The following is a 19,531-nucleotide window of genomic DNA, read 5'->3' as shown; positions in this document are numbered from 1 at the left end:
TTGAAAAGTTGCCAGGCCGGCTTTACTTTAATGCTGCTATGGCGTTACGGGTCGATGGAATAATGATCAGAGGCTAATGCAAAGGGAAAAGACAGAGCTGGAGTGGCTATGAGGTACTGTGGGATATAGTGGGCCCATGGGATCAGACCAAAGACAGTCTCACCTTACTGCTGGCTCCTGGTCCGCCTTGTAAATGTGCATTCGGCCAACAAACCTGCAGAAAAGCAAACAAGCTACAGTTAAGCAGGCTTATACATGTTCTCTCAAATACAAACATACAGAAAAAGGTTGAACGATTGCGCAGACGTAACATGAATATAATCAAGACTACTTGATGAGGTCAACCTGAAAACGTTCATCAGCCACAGGCCACGCGGCAAATTACCGACGCCATCATGCACATGCATTAGCGTTTATTTTGTATAGACTCCTTCCCCATTATAGAGGCTTGATGATAATATCTGTATTCCAATACAGTACACTATGCAAATAAGCCCTGTACGAAGTGAACCATTTACAAGGAAGATGCTCATTGGTGATGACCCAAACGTCTGGCATATTGGCAACAGCCCTTTGAAGGTTTTTTTTTTTTTAGAGACTGCATTTTAGCAGGCGACATCTGGTGCTCTAGAAATCAGAAATGCAAATGTTCTTCCACCTAAAGAGATGTGCTTAGTGTTAGGGGGCGCTGGAGTTAAAAAACTGCAATTACAGTCTGAACTTGCAGATTGTGTTTGTTTTAAGGTCTGTTTGTTCTTATTAATCAAGCAGAGAGGCAAGATAGTGTTTGACTGTTCCATGAACCACACTGTTAGCTGCTGATCTGAAATCAAACTGGATCCAACATGTTACAAAAAAGGTTTTCTTGCAGTACGCTCACAATGCCTCATGTTTTGGTGGCAGTGAAAGAGATTTCTGTTAGGTTTGTGTTTGTGCTATCAAGGTATTCATACTTGTAGAGGTCAGGCTGGGGTTGTTCACACTCAATGGTGGCAGAGAGAGCCTGCAGGTCCTTCTCCGTGTCTGGCACTGTGTAGTGTGTCTGAGGGAAAGACAGGCGAATTAGTATTCCAGGTCGCGTTGAACACACAAATGCACACGGATGGAAGAGGGAGAAAGATAAAGAGTAGAAGAATGATGATGATGATGACGAGGAGATCTGGGCCACCTACTTAAAGAGTTTGACTAAAGCAAAGTAAAGGAATCCATATTTCATATTCGGTTTATATTTGGTTTATATCAATAATCATATCAAGAAAATCATATTTGTGTCCATGTGGTTACTTAGAAAGAGGTGCAAAAGCTCACTTTATGGTTGGATTCTCCATCCAGGCTGGCTGTGGTGACAAAACAAGTGTCATCTTCTCGAGTGGACTGCAAAAGTATCAGGTCACACGGAAAGATCTCGTCCTCCACCACTTCAACCACATCGCCCACCTGAGCAGAAACACTTCGACATTAACCACACACACAACTCTCAGTCGAGTCACTACAACCGAATATTCTGCTTCTTTAACAGGTGCAGGTTTGTTCAGATTCAACATGCAAATCACTAAATAAAAATATAGAATTTTAAAATGTAAAGCAAATAATAAAACACAGCTACATCCACAAGTGTCCCTTGATTTGTACAGGCTAATGTTAGCTGCTTTTCGGTTTTCTTACAAAATTAAAAAAATTCTTATGTCACGTTAATAAGTTTGCATTTTTGGCCTTAAAGTTAATAGTAATATTAATAAATGTCAGTGTTTGATTAGAAAAAACATTTACTCATGAATAACAATTTTAGTACCATACTGGGTTGCCACTTGATGTACTAATATTATACCCTGGTAAACCAGAGTTCTCGCGAGAGCACAAGTTGAATTTGCTCAGCGAGTTACTCTGGTGTCGATCAATGGAGCTCATTAAATATGCCCCTCGATCTGAGCTGCACCAATCACATCGGGTTATCTGATATAGGCGGGCCAGAGGCGAGCTAAACAGATGACGACAGCGCTGTGACGTCGAAGTCATCAGTAAACATTGCAAGATGCCTATGGATAAATAGCAGTGGTTTGAAACGGCTTTGGCCGCTACAATGAACGAGTTAGACTTGGCTTTTTCCCAAAAGAGGAACAGAAGACGGCGCTCGAATCGTTCCTTTGCAAGAAGGGTGTTTTTGCTGTTTTGCCGACCAGAATAGTCTAATCTACCAGTTAGCTCCCCTGGTAGCTAAGCATATGGGGTTTATTGTTGTGATTGGTCGTAGTGTTATCCAATTGCGTGCTGTGAGATTTTCAAATACATGCTTGGTGCCGCCCCTCGAGCTGGCTGATTTTCATTGATCGACACCAGACCATTAATCTTTTAGATTTAGGTCTGGATTTCCAGGCTACTAATATTAGGGATATTTATCTAAAAAAAAATGTTTGTAAATATAACAAGAAAGGCTAGTGGTGCCACAAAATCTGCGAGAATGAGTAAAATTAAGCTGTATACGCCCAATCTCACTCCGAAATTCAAGCCCTGTAACACCAACAATATTCATCCAGAGCAAGTTAAACAAGTGAGTAAAGGGACATGGGTTTGTGTGTCAACTAGCTGTCTGAGAGATGGTATTGTGTCTCCGGAAGATTTTCAGATATTTCAGGATCGATATGTATCGAAAAATCTATATTTTTGACAACATTAGATTGCACTTAGTTTGTTATTTCAGATTCTTTTTAAAAGACTACAAATGAAAATGTATATTACATAAAATTCAACCCGACAAAGTGGCTAGTAGGAGTGACTGTGTAACACGAAACTGCTGAAATCCACCCGTATATGGTGGGTTGGCAGGTGTTAATGTCAAGCCCTGTGTAGGTAAGGAGTATTAATACAGTACATGAGTGTGTTTGGGTACATGATTGTTAATAGTAACAATGTTGCTGAAAGAAGTATCTTTTGCTCATCAGGGTTGCATTTATTTGATCAAGACTTTTAAACGGTAAGGCATGTTACAAAATGGGTTACAAAAATCGTCTCGAACACAATTAATTAACAACTAGCTAGCTGTATTGGCAAACACTTCCAAACGTCTTTGACCCTAACGGTTTCATAGTGTACAGCGCATTTGTTCCATTTCATATACAGCAAGGAAACACTCCCAGCTGTGAACACCCCTAGTGGGCATTCTTCTTTTCCACATGTGAAGTATGGCAGCGTGCCACACCCTGCTCCCACGGTGCATGTTATATTAGAAACTTGGCAAGGGTGTAGCAACAGAAAGATACCTTGATCTTCTCGCTCTCCTTCTTTACTGACCGCCCGTCCTCTAACACCGTCACCGGGTACTTATTCACCTCGTAGTCTGCTTTGTGCCGCAGCCAGTCCTCATAACCCTGAAAAGATACCGAGAATGTGAGAACGGTATGCTGGTGTGTGTGAAAACAGAAGAAGGTCAAATGAGGACTGAGCCAGTCTAATACATTTCTCACATGCAAAAAATTCAGGCTGCCCACTACTAGTGACTAAACGTTAGTCACCTAGAAGAGGCCAAGTCAACTGAAAATTTTATTAGACGGTTAGTTGCAGAAGAAAAAAAACGGTGGGTGCTTGTGGTAATTACCGCATGTCGGGCAGGAAATCCAAACATTCGCCTATCATCGAATCAGTCGACCTCATATATGGCTTACCATTTTGAAACATGCAAGTAGCAACTTTACATGGTTGCTCACTCTAAAGTTAACCTAGATAAATGTGTGCTATTATTAGGTGCATTTCCAAGAGTTTGTGTGGAGTGTGGATGTTGAAGTATACTGCGATTACTGCATGACATGGAGGCGCCGGCACGATCACTTGCATTTTTCCCTGACAACAGCGGAAACAACTTAAAGCACTCCATCATTTTTGGTCAAACAGATAACAGTAATTCGAGTCGGTCTACTTTTGTTTGTGTAAACTCGCAATAAAATATATAAAAAGAAAAGAAAACAAACAGGATGCGCGGCGCTCGAGAGCGGAATTGGATATATATTACGCCTATATTTATTAAAAGCTCATTATGGTTTAGTATTCTCAATGTATATTTAAGTATTTTAATTAATATAAACTTGCGATTAGTCAACTAATGGGTTAAATGAACAGCTACTAGTCGACTAGAAAAAACTTAAAAACTTAAAGGGTTAGTTCACCCAAAAATGAAAATTCTCTCAGTAATTACTCACCCTCATGTTGTTCCAACCGCGTAAGACCTTCGTTCATCTTCGGAACACAAATTAAGATATTTTTGATGAAATCTGAGTGCTGGGTCACTCTCCATAGGCTGCTAGGTGGCCCAAACTTGCTGGCCCAGAAAAGTTATTAAAGAGATCGTTAATATAGTCCAAGTGACTACAGTGGTTCAATCTTAAGTATATCAAGCGACGAGAATACTTTTTGTGCGCAAAAACAAACAAAAATAACGACTTTATTCCACTATTCATTTCCTTCTCTCTGGGCCTCTAGTTGGTTCGCGTAGTGTTTTTGCGCTGCGCGTCACACACATGACCAGCGTCGGCCAATAGTGAGCGTACGTGGTGACGTGTAACACAGACGCGCTGCGCAAAAACACTACGAGGCCCAGAGAGAAGGAAATGAATAGTGGAATAAAGTCGTTATTTTTGTTTGTTTTTGCGCACAAAAAGTATTCTCGTCGCTTGATATACTTAAGATTGAACCACTGTAGTCACTTGGACTATATTAACGATCTCTTTAATAACTTTTCTGGGCCAGCAAGTTTGGGCCACCTAGCAGCCTATGGAGAGTGACCCAGCACTCAGATTTCATCAAAAATATCTTAATTTGTGTTCCGAAGATGAATGAAGGTCTTACGCGGTTGGAACAACATGAGGGTGAGTAATTACTGACAGAATTTTCATTTTTGGGTGAACTAACCCTTTAAGAAAAAACGTAATATTCTCTGTAAAATACACACATAATGAATCTGGTTTTCACTGCATACAACAGGCCTGTATTAATAATGGAAACTGTGTGAATGAGCTGAGGGAGTCAAGGCATTTGAAGTCAAAGTGGGCTGGGGTCACACGGGCCCCCTGGGATCTTATTTCAAAGCCCAATTCAGGCCTGAGCCCCTCTCAGTGTGAGGCCACAGAGATCTGGAAGGAAGTCCACCTTCCATTGTGCTATTCTAAAAAGCTTGCGGCAGGCCGGTGGAAAAAGTTGATCCTAAAACAATACATCTAAAGCTGAGAGGACCCCTGTGTTGTGACAAGCCCTCAGATCATTTGTTTTGTGCGTGCGAGATGGACTTTGGGGTCCGGCTGGGGTCGGCATTATTTAATCAGTGACACACAGCTATAAAACATCAAGTGCTTTAGCGATAGCCAGAGAAACTAGAGGCGGCAGGTGAATAAAAAGCGAGAAAGAAATGAGAAAAGAGTTCGAAAAGGATGAAAAGAGCAGACAGGGGCATAAACAGAACATAATTCAACTAACCTGTTTGATGGCCGTCACTGTGATGACAAAAAACAAAGGTAAACCACTGGTCACGGGGCTAGTTGGGGTATCAACAATCACCTTCAAGAAAGGACACATATATATAACATTATTTACGTTTAAAGAATCATTTTACTTTGAAGTTGCACTGACATTCATGCATTGCATTAACATTCATAATAGAAATCTATAGGGCAAGATATTTCAGAGATCAGAAATGCGACGCTTACTTTCTTTGTTGCTGCTTATTTCAATTCACCTGTTCAGAATGCGTATTATTTAAGATTTAAACATCCGCTCAGCAGTGGAGCTCCCATTCAAGGAGGATAAACGTTTAGTTTTCGGTTGCCTACTATTCCTGTGGGTGTATTTGTCTCTATATCAACAATATTTTGTGGATATCATGTCTCTTCCTTGTGAGTATCTTGCAAAAATGGTTATGACGGGAGTTGAAAATTGTCAACAACATGCCAAATAAATGCTGTTCTTTTGAACTTTTTATTCAAAGAATCATGAAAAAAAATGCATCACGGTTTCCAGGAAAATATTTAGTAGCACAACTGTTTTCAACATTGAGAAGAAGAAATGTTTCTTGAGCAGCAAATGAACATATGTGACCCTGGATCACAAAACCAGTCACAAGTGGCACGGGTATACTTGTGGCAATAGCCAACAATACATTGTATGGGTCAAAATTATCGATTTTTCTTTTATGTGACTGGTGACTGGTTTTGTGGTCCAGCGTCACATATTAAAATGATTTCTGAAGAATCATGTGAGTGATGGCTGTTGAAAACTGGACGGAAATAAATTAAATTTTAAAAAAATATTCAGAAGTACTTGGTGAGTATAGGTATAATTTCATGTTTTGGTCGATTAACCGACAAATAGCCAACATTCAAATGATATACTATTTTGCCAAAATAAATTAAATGTACAGTATGAAAAATATATATTAATTTGGAGATTTGCTAAAGATTACATTTAACAATGAAAGATTACATCTGATTGTTTTTGTTGACAAATTTATTTTCTCTGGTAATCAGGTATGGTCATAGAAACTGTTCAAAGAGTTTAGGCTAACTTGTATTGAACTCAGAACAGATAGATTTTTAAAACGGCATGAATAATAGTCCAAAATTAAAGGCCTAATGTTTTGAAAGGCCAAGTATGTGACAGAGCGATGAGATGTTGACATTAATGTTTGTATTTAAAAAATGCAGCTGGACAGGAAAAGCATGTGTCATATCATAACCTTGAGAAAGCGTGAGATTGAACATCTAAGATCAGATTGCTGAAAACAGTAAAAACCAGTCTATCTTTAACATGAGCAGTTTGTCATGCAGCAGGAAGTACAAACGTCACTCTTTCAGGAGAAAAAAACAAAAGGTTACAACCACTTTTCCACATTTATACTTTATACTTCCTCTATGTTTGTGTATTTTTGGAAGAGAAAAAAATAGGGTAGGTTATGAAGTCAAACCCACAGAGGTGTGAACATTTTGTTCGTCCAATGAGCTACGGCCAACACGCAACACACTGCGTCTCCCTCTCACACACACACACAGGAACCCTACAGGGCATGGTTGAAAGCGGCCAGTGCAAAAACCACAAGCCACAGTGAGAAACGCCATTTTCACTGCAGAAAAAAGGCTCAAACACAAAGATGCCGTGTGTGGCATATCGGTGCCAAAATTCCTGTAGGGAGAGAGTGTAAAGCCGGCAGGACTTCAGAAGGTGAAAGCCCATCTCAGACCAGCAGCACTCCAGCTCAGAGCTAATAATCCCCATCATCCTGATCACACACACTTTTAACACACAAACACCACAAAGTACATTCAGCCCCTACCCAGTCTAAGACCAAATAATCCCAAATAACCTGATCTGAAACATCCACACACACACTTTACTTTTGGACTCGGCCATTAGACGTCATCTAAACCGCTTTGCAATCTGGCCAATCATGTAACATCCCCCTCCTCAGCCCACACGCAAGCCGTTGCTTAACATCCACAAGTTAGAGCTTGCAGACTAACCCAAATACACTCAGGCATCTTTAAATCCTGCCCTGCAGCTTATGCTAAAATATCATGCAACACCTTGAGAAACGAGCGCCATATGTGTGCATGCATGTTCACAGGAGCACAGATCTTTCAACAGCGGCCCATTAAGTTATAAACATCTCTCAGTTGCCAGGTGTCTGCCGACAGCTGTTTAGCAGTGGCACTGCCATCAGGAACAGAAAGAGGAAGAGAAAGGGGGCTTTTCCTGCCAACGCGACACATCTGCATGAGAAAGCAACATTAAAGGGATAGACCTAGTTCACTAAAAAAATTTAAATTCTGCCTTTATTTACTTACCCTTATGTCATTTAAAAACCTGTTTGAATTTCTTTCTAATGCAGAACATAAAACAATATGGAAGAAATATTTAAAAACTGTCAGATTTAACTTGAAATTTAGAGTAAAAAAACATTTCATTAACTGATGTTAATATAACAAAACACTAAAATATGTTTGTAACTATATAATGTACACAAGTGGTGAAGAGAAAGCCACATGGTGAATCATGTTCAAGTTCATCATAACTAGATTTCCCACAAGCTGAGTAACATACTAATAGATACAATACTAATAAAATCATGCAATAAATATTAATTTAACAACATAAAAGGTAACATAAAAAAATTAAACTATAACAACAACAACAACAATAAATACAAAGAAACAATTGTAGAACTGTAGAACCATCAAATATCAAGTGTCAGGAAATGTAGGTAGTGTCAATTTATGGTTTTTCACTGTAAAAAACTGATCATTTAAACTATTTTACTGTAAAATTACATTATATGTCCCATTAGATCTATTGTTTTCCATCGTCTATAGTAAGGAAACTTATCCATAATCAATTAATTTACCGTAGCATTTTCATACAGGTTTTGAACAACATAAGGGTGAGTAAATGACAGCATTTACATTTTAAGCCAAATCATCCCTTTAAATTTAGCAGTTCAAGAAGGTACTTTTGAAACGAAAACACGAAAAACGCCAAAGGAAGCACTTGACCCCTGTGAATACCACGCCTGGTTTCCTTACAATCCCTTCTTCTTTCTCTCTGAGACTGACCCTTCGCCCCAGGAGCCGGCCAGGGCTGAGTCTAGGATTCGGTCAGCAGAAAGCGCTCTAATGCGCTTTTGGTTCCTACAAGTGATGGATGTTGTGGGAGCCAGTGGTCCCACACATCGTTTTTTTTATTTTTATAAATTGATAAAGGCCCATCTGGAAGGAGCCCACTGCGGCTTCCCACTCGATTAAAAATATTAAGAGTGATGCGGCCCAAAGTGCTGAGCACAGTCTGTCTTATGTTTTCATTTGTTTTCTGTTTTTAATACACACAAAAATGCATGCGTAGTGGGAGTTTATTCCTCTAGATCGCTCAGTTACAGACAGCGCCACTGATACAGTTCATCAGCGACTGTAATGAAATAGTCACTTCTCTGATGAAGTGCTGCCCCTTCGTCGTTTTTACGCTCACACAAAACACCCCCACCCATCACTGCCAGACCCACCTCGCTTGTTCCACCGTGTAGACGCAAATACTATTCATTTAACCGCCGCCTCGAGGGAGCCAATTCCCAAAGCTAACGCTGAACACATCAGTTACCGCCGAAACACATCAGTTACCGCCGAAACACCTTACGGAGGCAGACACACAACGTGCGAGTTACTAAATACCAACACGAACCTTAGTGGGACTAGATGCCATAACTTAATTGGTTGCAAATTAAAATGAGGCTGTGAGGAACCACAATACAATCGGTTCAATTTGTCCTACTGTCATAAAGAGGTAGTGTTTACATACTGCACATACAATATCCCTAATATGTGACAAACATTTAGCCTGGAAATCCAGACCTAAATCTAAAAGATTAATGGTCTGGTGTCGGTCAATGAAAATCGGCCGGCTCGAGGGGCGGCACCAAGCATGCATTTGAAAATCTCACAGCACGCAATTGGATAACACTACGACCAATCACAACAATAAACCCCATAGCTACCAGCGGAGCTAACTGGTAGATTAGACTATTCTGGTCGGCAAAACAGCAAAAACACCCTTTTTGCAAAGGAACGATTCGAGCGGCGTCTTCTGTTCCTCTTTTGGGAAAAAGCCAAGTCTAACTCGTTCATTGTAGCGGCCAAAGCCGTTTCAAACAACTGGTGTTCATCCATAGCCATCTTGCAATGTTTACTGATGACTTCGACGTCACAGCGCTGTCGTCATCTGTTAGCTCGCCTCTGGCCCGCCTGTATCAGATAACCCGATGTGATTGGTGCAGCTCAGATCGAGGGGCATATTTAATGAGCATCATTACTCGACACCAGAGTAACTCGCTGAGCAAATTCAACTTGTGCTCTCGCGAGAACTCTGGTTTACCAGGGTAACAAACATTATATGTTTTAGGGAAATTCAAGGAAAGACACGGAAAGTTAAACGCTTGACACCCAGGTGCCGATATAAGGGAAGAAATGTTTAAGTACTACCTCACTACTCGGTTCTCAATGAAGGGGTCAGAGCCCACTGGGGGGCCTCAGCAAACTTCCAAATGAGCCAGAGAATGACTTAATAAAAACATTTAATTAAAATGCTATTAAAAATAATAATAATTGAGATGTAAACTGAGAATTTTTTCCCCTCAATAATGATTGTTTTTATTGAAAAACTTACAGAATATTCTGAAATCACAAAATTAATTGTGGTTAATTTATTTGAAAATATTAAATTATTATAATAATCATTAAATTACATAAACTATATATTAATAACATAGAATTTTAATGTAATCAACAATAAGCAGCATTTATTGAAAATAAGCAGCATTGTCATAATTACAGCAGAGATGCCAGAGAAAATAACTTTACTATACGTCCAATACGTGAGGCCTATATTTCCAAAAGCTGAGAAGCGCTGCACTATTTGATTTCACTAAATGATTCTTGAGGCATCTTAATTTTTAACAACAGGATTTTTTACAAGTTTGCATAAAAGCTGTACTAAAACATGTCTGCTCTTATCTGCCAACAAAAACAATTATGTCACTTAAAATCTTCATCAGAGCAACATTAAACATTAAAATAGCGTGGGACTTGTTTTCTGAGCCTGCGCCAAAAATATAAAGTTCATGGAATTTATATTGTTGGTGGGTGGCCTTATTTAAGATGGTGTAAAAAAATGTTTATTCAGGTTGTAAAATGTCTCTGTAGGCTCCCACCTGTGTGTGTTTGAACAGGTGTAAACCAATGTTTCTCAACGAGTGAGTAACTGATCTGTTCTGGTCTCAGACAGTATGGAAAAACATGCTACATGCAAATAATCAAATTTAACAAGGGTATTATTTAATAATAAAAGTCAATGTTGCTTTGGGGACATTTTTGTTTCCTCTCGTACGGTAAAAGGTTTTGATATCGTGTCTGCTTGCCACTTTACATCTAATGTATAATCTGGGTGCTGAAGCTAAATCAGAGTTTTGTGGTATAGATGCACTGCAGATGTGCCCTTGTTTCCATTTTTGAAGCATTGCAGCCTGGCATGGCACTTGGCGTGTGCCTCGTGTTTTCCCCTGGATATGCTTTTAAATAAGAATTAATAACTTATTTAAAATAAAAATGTCGAATTGTGGATCAACCCAGAATAGTTTGATAAAGACTTGGTGAATCATACTGTAAGCGCTCTCACATCGATCTGCTCTAAGAAACAGTATATGCACAAAAACATCTCATTTCACTCTCACACTCTCTCCCTCTAACGTTTACTCAAGATTATGTGCTAATTTCCTCCTTACGGTTATGCACACTTCCACTCTGCTGAACACTGACTGCTTGTTAGCGCAATCCCTCATCTGCATTCACACACACAAACACACACAGGTATTTAGAACATTCCAGCAGAATGTGTGTCAAAATGAGCGTGTGAAAGACAGATCCCCCTCGACTCCTCCCCTCCTTCTGTTCTCCTCTCCTCCCATCTCTCTTTTCCCATCAGGACCCCGGCGAAGGCACGCAGTGCTATTTTTAGCATACTGGTGCTTTTTTATCAGTCGGTGTCTATTTGTGGCTCAAAAGAACTACAGAGGGCTTCCTAGCTGCTGACGTCAGCAGTGCTGTGCTGCAGAGGCGTACAGGACAGGGAGAGAGAGAGAGAAGGGGGGAGAACAAAGAAATGAGGAAAAGAGAGGGGGTGTGGTATGGAAAAATGGCAGGATGAAGAGACATGGAAGGATGGGGAGATAGAAATGAGCATAAGACGGTGAGATTGCAATGGTGCGTTTGCAATGGGCCTCGGGAGAATAGAGCGGTTCTATTTGGAGGCTGGTGATTTAAGAGCAGGTCTTGTGTGACAGGCGCGCGTGTGTGTTTCCCTCGTGCTGTTATAATAGTGGGCTGCATGGGGAGAGCTAGTCGGCGAGAATAAGGAGCCCCTCAAGAGAAAAGCAGGATTAGTAGAGGCATGCCAGAACCAAGCAAACTCCTGGGGATCTCGCTCACACGCGCACTCAGATCACATCACAACATGGATGTACATAAGACATAATGAGGCATGCATATTTATTATAGACTGTCTGAAACTTCCTTGTTTAGTTAGTCAATCTTTTAGTAAGAAGAATGAAAATTTGACAAACCATGATGTCACATTACGCCATAATCTGATCTAAAACATTTAATTGATGTGATACAGAATCCTTACATTGGTGAGAAATTGGTTCATAACAGTTTATCATCTATATTTATATATGAATTTGCTGCTTTCAACTGATCTGTCAGAGTTTTTTTCATATATTTTCAAAGAACTGCTAATTAATGCGACTGATTTTGATTCATTAAAATAATTGGCTTATAAGCTTAATACATTCGCGAGAAAGACTATAATGGTCGAGTTTGAAGTCGAAGTCTGTTTGTTTTTACAAAGTCCTTTTCCATTTTGCAGTGCATAGTCCCATCTAATCACATTCAGTTTAACTCGGATAACATAGGTTTTCTGTAGTATTCTTTCAAACATTTGGGCTCAGTATGACTAAAATGAATAATACTTATTCAGAAAGGATGCATTAAATTGATCAAAAGTGACAGTAAAGAACCATTTTAATGTTAATTTTCCATTTCAAATAAATGCTGTTCTTTTTAACTTTCTATTCATCAAAGAATCCGGAAAAAAAGTCACGGATTCCACGAAAATATTAAGCTTGACAACTGTTAATATTGATAATACATGTTTCTTGAGCAAAAAAAGGTCAATCCCCCCAGCATATAAGAATGATTTTTGAAGGATCATGTGACACTGAAAATTCAGCTTTGCATCACAGGAGTAAATTATATCTTAAAATATATTCAAATAGAAAACAGTTATTTAAAATTGTAGTAATATTTCACAATATAAAATTTTTTACTGTATTTTTGGTCAAATAAATGCAGCTTGGGTGAGCATGAAAGCTTTCAAAAGCATAAAAAAAAAAATCTTACTGAGCCCAAATGTTTGCCAACATACCTCCATAGAGTGCCTGAGAACGCATCATTCGCAGGTTTTGGATACATTCATTACCACATACATCAATCTCTCACGCACAAAATCAGCTGCCAAATCAGGTGTCAAATCGTGCGTTTCATTTCTCACTCCTCGTGCATCTGACAGCAACAAGAGTCAAGACCATGTGCTCTTCATCAATCCACCATTACCCTTTCAATACACACACTTAAATGGCATCAGCTGTTTATACAGTTCCACTCTCTAGTTTAACTAGGGTCATCTTCATGTGCTTTTATGGAGTGGAGCAGAGGCTTCCCCGTCTCTGTCTCTCTCTCTGACATTATCACAGGTCCAGTGACATCAGATCAGCATGGAGCAGAAGCAGCCAGAATATGAGTCATGCATAAACACACTGGTATCCTCACACACACACACACACACACACACACACACACACAGTATGTTTCTCTAGGGATGGCAAACGCTTATGACTGATCAAAAGCGCTCACTTACCTGGACCAAGAATATGATGAGGAAGTAAAAATTAGCAATTCTTCTAAACTGCTCGAATAGGTTCTTTGGCAGGAAGTTCCACACGGTGTACTGAGGAAGTGAGAAAACAAAAATAAAATTAAATGTAACAAGTTAAAAACCAACAAGCTGTCAATCAATTACTATAATCATTTAAAGTTGTAAAAAAAAATAAAAAAAATTAATAAAGTGTTATTTTCCCCCAAAAATGAAAACTGAGCCTTCATTTAATCATCTTCACACAAAGCTATTGTTTGGCTTCAGAAGACTTTTAATATAGTGTTTTTTTTTAGCTTATCAGACCCAGTCGTCGTTCACTTTCACTATATGGAAATGCAGCAGGAACACTGCAAAATAATACAGAATTTGTATTTTCATGTGAACTATTCCTTTACAGCCATGTGATTGTAAACCTACATCCTGATGAAAAGCTGGAGGAAGGATTAAATGCATTCAATATTCATCAGCTCCTGTGTTTGTGCTTTTCTGGGAGAGGGAGCTTAGGTGACTTCAATAGCTCCAGAGCGCTCTGATGTGTGTGACCGGGCAGCAGCTCTCTGGGCCAGCAGGTATTACATTGATTCGGATTAACGACTCATCGCCTGGAACCCCGGAAAGGGGAACCTGCCACCTGATCCGTTTGAAGGTGTCTCGCAATTTATCCACTTCTCTTTTTAGAAATAGACACAACAGCAGAAGTGCACTAGTTCATTAATACTTAACATCAAATTTAAGGCCGAATCTAATACGAGCATATAAAAGAAAGTGTTTTATATTTGATTTTTGTGAACCATTTTATTTCAAATAAAACTTTTTAGAGTAAAAATAAAAATTTGAGAGTGAATATCTGCTTGAATTACCCAGTAAGCCAAATACTCAGCAATACAACTAATAAATGCAAATACTGACTGGATAATGTGGAAGGGGAGACAGAGAGAAAGAGATAGAAAAATAACTGGAATGTAGACAGCTATTTCCACCTAATATAGCCATGACTGCTAAATAATGGATCGCCAAGAGTGAGGAAAGTGAGGAAAGGCAGATTGAGGAGCCTGCAATAAGATAAAAGGGAATACATCATCATTTCTAACAGAGCAGATGTTATACTGAGGTGAACTTGAGAAGATGTGGCAGGTCTGGACCTCTTTTAAAAGGAAAAAACTGGATCCAGGGGAGTTAGAGAGGGAAGATGCAAAGCAGATGCATAGAGAAGTGTAAACATTGCAGTACAGGTAATTAAAGTGTGTTTAGAGTCTCATGCCAGAGAAAAATTGATCACCGTACACACCACAATGCCACAGGTCTGATAAATCTATTACTTTTTACTCCCTCGATTCTTCCTTTCCTATCTTAACACACTCCTCATCTATCGACTGAATGAGGAGATTCAGGAAGGAGGGGGGGCAGAGTCAACCACCCTGAACACTTGAACTTTAATTGCAACTATGTATTTATCAGCCGGATCTCAAGCACTGCTCTGACAGGCAAATTAGGGTGTTTCATTGGGTGGAAGGGGATGGTAAGATTTACTGCAGTTTGTGAATAGCGCATAATGGAAGAATAGAGAGGGAAAAAAGAGAAAATGGAAAGAATGTAGTCTGGTCCCAGACTCAGTAGGGGGTTCCAACAGTCTCTTCACACCTGGAGGAACAGGTGGCTGAACACCAGGGCTTGAGAGAATCATACTCCAGCCATACTCTCAACATGCTGCTGTTACCACACATCTCTTATGTGTTAACGCTGCGCTGCAGTTGCCATGGCATTAAACAACACTTGCTAATTACGGGCTAAAGAAAATTACAAACAGGCTCTTGTAGGGAACAAAACCCCTAATGCTGTTATCCTGTAAAATCTGATTACACTGTGGCGAGCTTAAGTACATCCCAGCTCCTGCTTTTATATTCGTGACAAGGTGTGATATAACAAATACCAGAAGTTACCTTGGAGGACACAATCCTGTTGTCACAGAATTTGGAGGGGATGAAGGCCTCTGTGTCCGGACATGGCCGATGTCCTACATAGATTGTCCTGCTGTCCACTCGCTTCTCATCTCCTCCACACTACAGAGACACGTATGGAAACAGGAAGAAAGAGAGAGAGAGGTAATTTACATGAACAGTTAAAAGTGACAAGTCTGACACAGCAACATCAGCCGAAACAATGGAAAAATTCTGACCAATGTCAAACAGGAAGCGCGTTCAGAGTAACATGTTTGAAAACAGTCAATATTTTTGCTACTCAGCATGGGGAGTTGTTGTGAAATCTTCTAATTTAAAATGTCACCAAGGTAATATTTTGTAGTGGTTATATTGCATGCAACGGATGCCACAGTCTTCCAAAAAAAAAGTGTTTGCATTTATTAGTAGCTTTCATGGTGTCAATTATTTTCTGATGCAAAAATGTTTTTGTGGCAGGGCCAACTAAAACACTAGAAGAATTATTGAGATTAAAATGGAGGAAAAAAGAACTCCTAACTACAATAAACACGTTTGCAAAGCTTTGCAGAGCGAGCTTTGGAGCAGAGCTCCAAATTTACTAAGAAACGCAGCCAAGTATAACAAAGGTCAGGTGGGTCAATCCACAAGCGGAAGAGTGATCAAGCTCCTGAGACTGGACAAGTTTGTTATATGACAATTGAAAGATCTCACTCTTAGATATGAAAGCAATTACACGATTTATTTCTATCCATCCATCTATCTATCTATCTATCTATCTATCTATCTATCTATCTATCTATCTATCTATCTATCTATCTATCTATCTATCTCTACATGGCAAGATGGCAGTCAGAGCCATTTATTGCATTGTAAGAATGTGGTCATTCTTACACAGCACTGGGAGTGTTTGGGTATTGTTGTGTAAAAAACAGAAAGGGAGTAGGCTTGGGTGAGTATTCAGAAGTAGTTAATGAACAGAACACAGTTTTTCCTGCACTGCTATTCAGCAGAGACAATTGGAAGATGCTGAATCTACAGCATCACAGCAAAAGAAATCATATTTTTTACCTTACTTATACTGACAGGAAGTTTGTGTGAGAACACAGTTAAAGATACATATTTATTGTTTTATGTAATATCCAATTATTTTTAACTAAACTATTATACTAAACATCAAAATGTGTTATACAATACACTCACCTAAAGGATTATTAGGAAAACCATACTAATACTGTGTTTGACCCCCTTTCGCCTTCAGAACTGCCTTAATTATACGTGGCATTGATTCAACAAGGTGCTGAAAGCATTCTTTAGAAATGTTGGCCCATATTGATAGGATAGCATCTTGCAGTTGATGGAGATTTGTGGGATGCACATCCAGGCCACAAAGCTCCCGTTCCACCACATCCCAAAGATGCTCTATTGGGTTGAGATCTGGTGACTGTGGGGGCCATTTTAGGACAGTGAACTCATTGTAATGTTCAAGAAACCAATTTGAAATGATTCGAGCTTTGTGACATGGTGCAATATCCTGCTGGAAGTAGCCATCAGAGGATGGGTACATGGTGGTCATAAAGGGATGGACATGGTCAGAAACAATGCTCAGGTAGGCCGTGGCATTTAAACGATGCCCAAATGGCACTAAGAGGGCCTAAAGTGTGCCAAGAAAACATCCCCACACCATTACACCACCACCACCAGCCTGCACAGTGGTAACAAGGCATGATGGATCCATGTTCTCATTCTGTTTACGCCAAATTCTGACTCTACCATCTGAATGTCTCAACAGAAATCGAGACTCATCAGACCAGGCAACATTTTTCCAGTCTTCAACTGTCCAATTTTGGTGAGCTCGTGCAAATTGTAGCCTCTTTTTCCTATTTGTAGTGGAGATGAGTGGTACCCGGTGGGGTCTTCTGCTGTTGTAGCCCATCCGCCTCAAGGTTGTGCGTGTTGTGGCTTCACAAATGCTTTGCTGCATACCTCGGTTGTAACGAGTGGTTATTTCAGTCAAAGTTGCTCTTCTATCAGCTTGAATCAGTCGGCCCATTCTCCTCTGACCTCTAGCATCAACAAGGCATTTTCGCCCACAGGACTGCCGCATACTGGATGTTTTTCCCTTTTCACACCATTCTTTGTAAACCCTAGAAATGGTTGTGCGTGAAAATCCCAGTAACTGAGCAGATTGTGAAATACTCAGACCGGCCCGTCTGGCAACAACAACCATGCCACGCTCAAAATTGCTTAAATCACCTTTCTTTCCCATTCTGACATTCAGTTTGGAGTTCAGGAGATTGTCTTGACCAGGACCACACCCCTAAATGCATTGAAGCAACTGCCATGTGATTGGTTGATTAGATAATTGCATTAATGAGAAATTGAACAGGTGTTCCTAATAATCCTTTAGGTGAGTGTATATAGCATGTTTTGTTTACTTTAGTGTGTAGGCCTACTTAGGACCAATTATGTTGTGTGTAGCAGAGGTTTGAGCCCGCCCACTGAAAAATCCCCTAGGAAACACTGAAACAGATCTGTGTTTCCTCTATGGTCAAGTTTGTGACCCGGGACATTCTTGTAGCATGAAAAGGGCAACAAGTTGACTCAGAGCTGTGTAATGGCGCTTTTCCACTACACAGTACCAGCTCGCCTCGGCTCGGCTCGGCTCGACTCGACTCGGCTCTGTTTGGTTTTCCACTGTGTAAAAGTTGTACCTGTACCTGCTTCCAGGTACTTTTTTTCGTACCACCTCCGGCGCGGTTCTGAGCGAGCTGAGGCGAGCTGAGGCGATACTAAAATGTGACGTGAAAACACAGCAGACTGCTGATTGGTCAGAGAGAATCGTCACTATTCCCTGCGTCATCATTGCACGCGCCAGACGGAGTATCCTGAATAAAAACAGCAAAAACAAAAACAAAAACATCCAAAAACAGCATACACTCGATTTCCTCCATTGTCCTGTGTGTTTGGGTAGCGGGTGTGTCTCGCGCGTCTCGCGTAAAAGATTAAGTCACGGCAGTTTCCTGCGGCGTCGCTATGACGACCAGGTACTATTGTGGAGGTACTATCTGCAATGGAAAACGGAGCGAAAAGCGAGCCGAGCCGAGCCGAGTCGAGTCGAGTCGAGCTGGTACTGGTAATGGAAAAGCGCCATAAGCACTGGATTGCTGGAGGAAACGTTGGCACAAAACACACACGGTGACGGACAGCCAGGAAACTCTACACTGCTAAGCTACAGAAAAAAAGTAGCTAACTGCATTTAAGGTCCTTAAACGGGAATATCTTTTTAAATATACAACCTACCAGATGATGTTACTTAATTTAATCTGAGGCTAATCTTTCTGGCACAAAAACAATGAGGGTTTTTTAAATGAATGAACAAACGAAACAACAACAAAAATCTCAATAAGGGTGACATCAACACATTTGACATCATTCAATTAATACGCAGCTATAAAATTTGAATATGCCCTAATTTATATAACTGAGAGGAAAACTGTTTTCGACTAGATTCACAGATTTCATTCACGTAAAAAAAAAAAAAACAGATTCACTTGAATTGGACTTTCCAAAGCAACATGGAGAGAGAGAAGACCATTTAGAACTCAATTCACTGCAATGAATCAAAATCAAGACTTTCAAGTTCTACAACAAATAGTAGAACAAATAAAGCCTGGAACACACCAAACCAACGGTCGGCCGTCGGGCAGTTTTTGAGCCAACTAAGTTTTCTCAGTGTGTTCTGTTGCCAGAACAGCGTTTCTCGTCGTTATTTTTTAGTCACACCCCAACACTGCCATTTCTGTCTCTGAGGGTTTCGATGAAGACAACACACACAGTCATCACATCTCAGCAGGCTTTCAGCATCACACTTCAACCACACCCACCGCCCACTCTTTCTCACCCCCCCCCTCCCAGTGTTCCCCGGGACAGTGCAAGCAGCAGCAGCAGCACTATAACCGTGTGTGAATAATTCAGAACGCATTGAGAGAAAGAATGAGAGGGTTTATTGAGAGCCACATGCTGAGAATATGTGTGTGTGTGTGTGTGTGTGTGTAGAGCTCCCCTCCATCGTTGTGGTCAGGTCA

General features: G+C 40.2%; 1 protein-coding gene across 3 annotated transcripts in view; it reads right to left on the bottom strand.

The window, feature by feature from the left end:
- Window positions 1–19,531, bottom strand: part of atp11c (ATPase phospholipid transporting 11C (ATP11C blood group)) — a 64,706-nt gene that overhangs the window by 18,987 nt on the left and 26,188 nt on the right. For all 3 annotated transcript variants that reach the window (XM_082177481.1, XM_082177482.1, XM_082177483.1), the window contains exons 2-8: window positions 15,450–15,569; window positions 13,492–13,581; window positions 5,461–5,541; window positions 3,258–3,365; window positions 1,309–1,437; window positions 954–1,042; window positions 164–214 (exon numbers count right to left, since the gene is read on the bottom strand). In XM_082177481.1, the coding sequence (XP_082033607.1) occupies window positions 164–214; window positions 954–1,042; window positions 1,309–1,437; window positions 3,258–3,365; window positions 5,461–5,541; window positions 13,492–13,581; window positions 15,450–15,569 (668 nt within the window). The remainder of the gene's footprint in view (window positions 1–163; window positions 215–953; window positions 1,043–1,308; window positions 1,438–3,257; window positions 3,366–5,460; window positions 5,542–13,491; window positions 13,582–15,449; window positions 15,570–19,531) is intronic.

Source organism: Leuciscus leuciscus, assembly GCF_965113295.1.
Source record: "Leuciscus leuciscus genome assembly, chromosome: 8".
Classification (NCBI taxonomy): domain Eukaryota; kingdom Metazoa; phylum Chordata; class Actinopteri; order Cypriniformes; family Leuciscidae; genus Leuciscus; species Leuciscus leuciscus.
The sequence above is the reverse complement of the archived record's forward strand: the minus strand, read 5'-3'. Positions and strand labels throughout refer to the sequence as shown.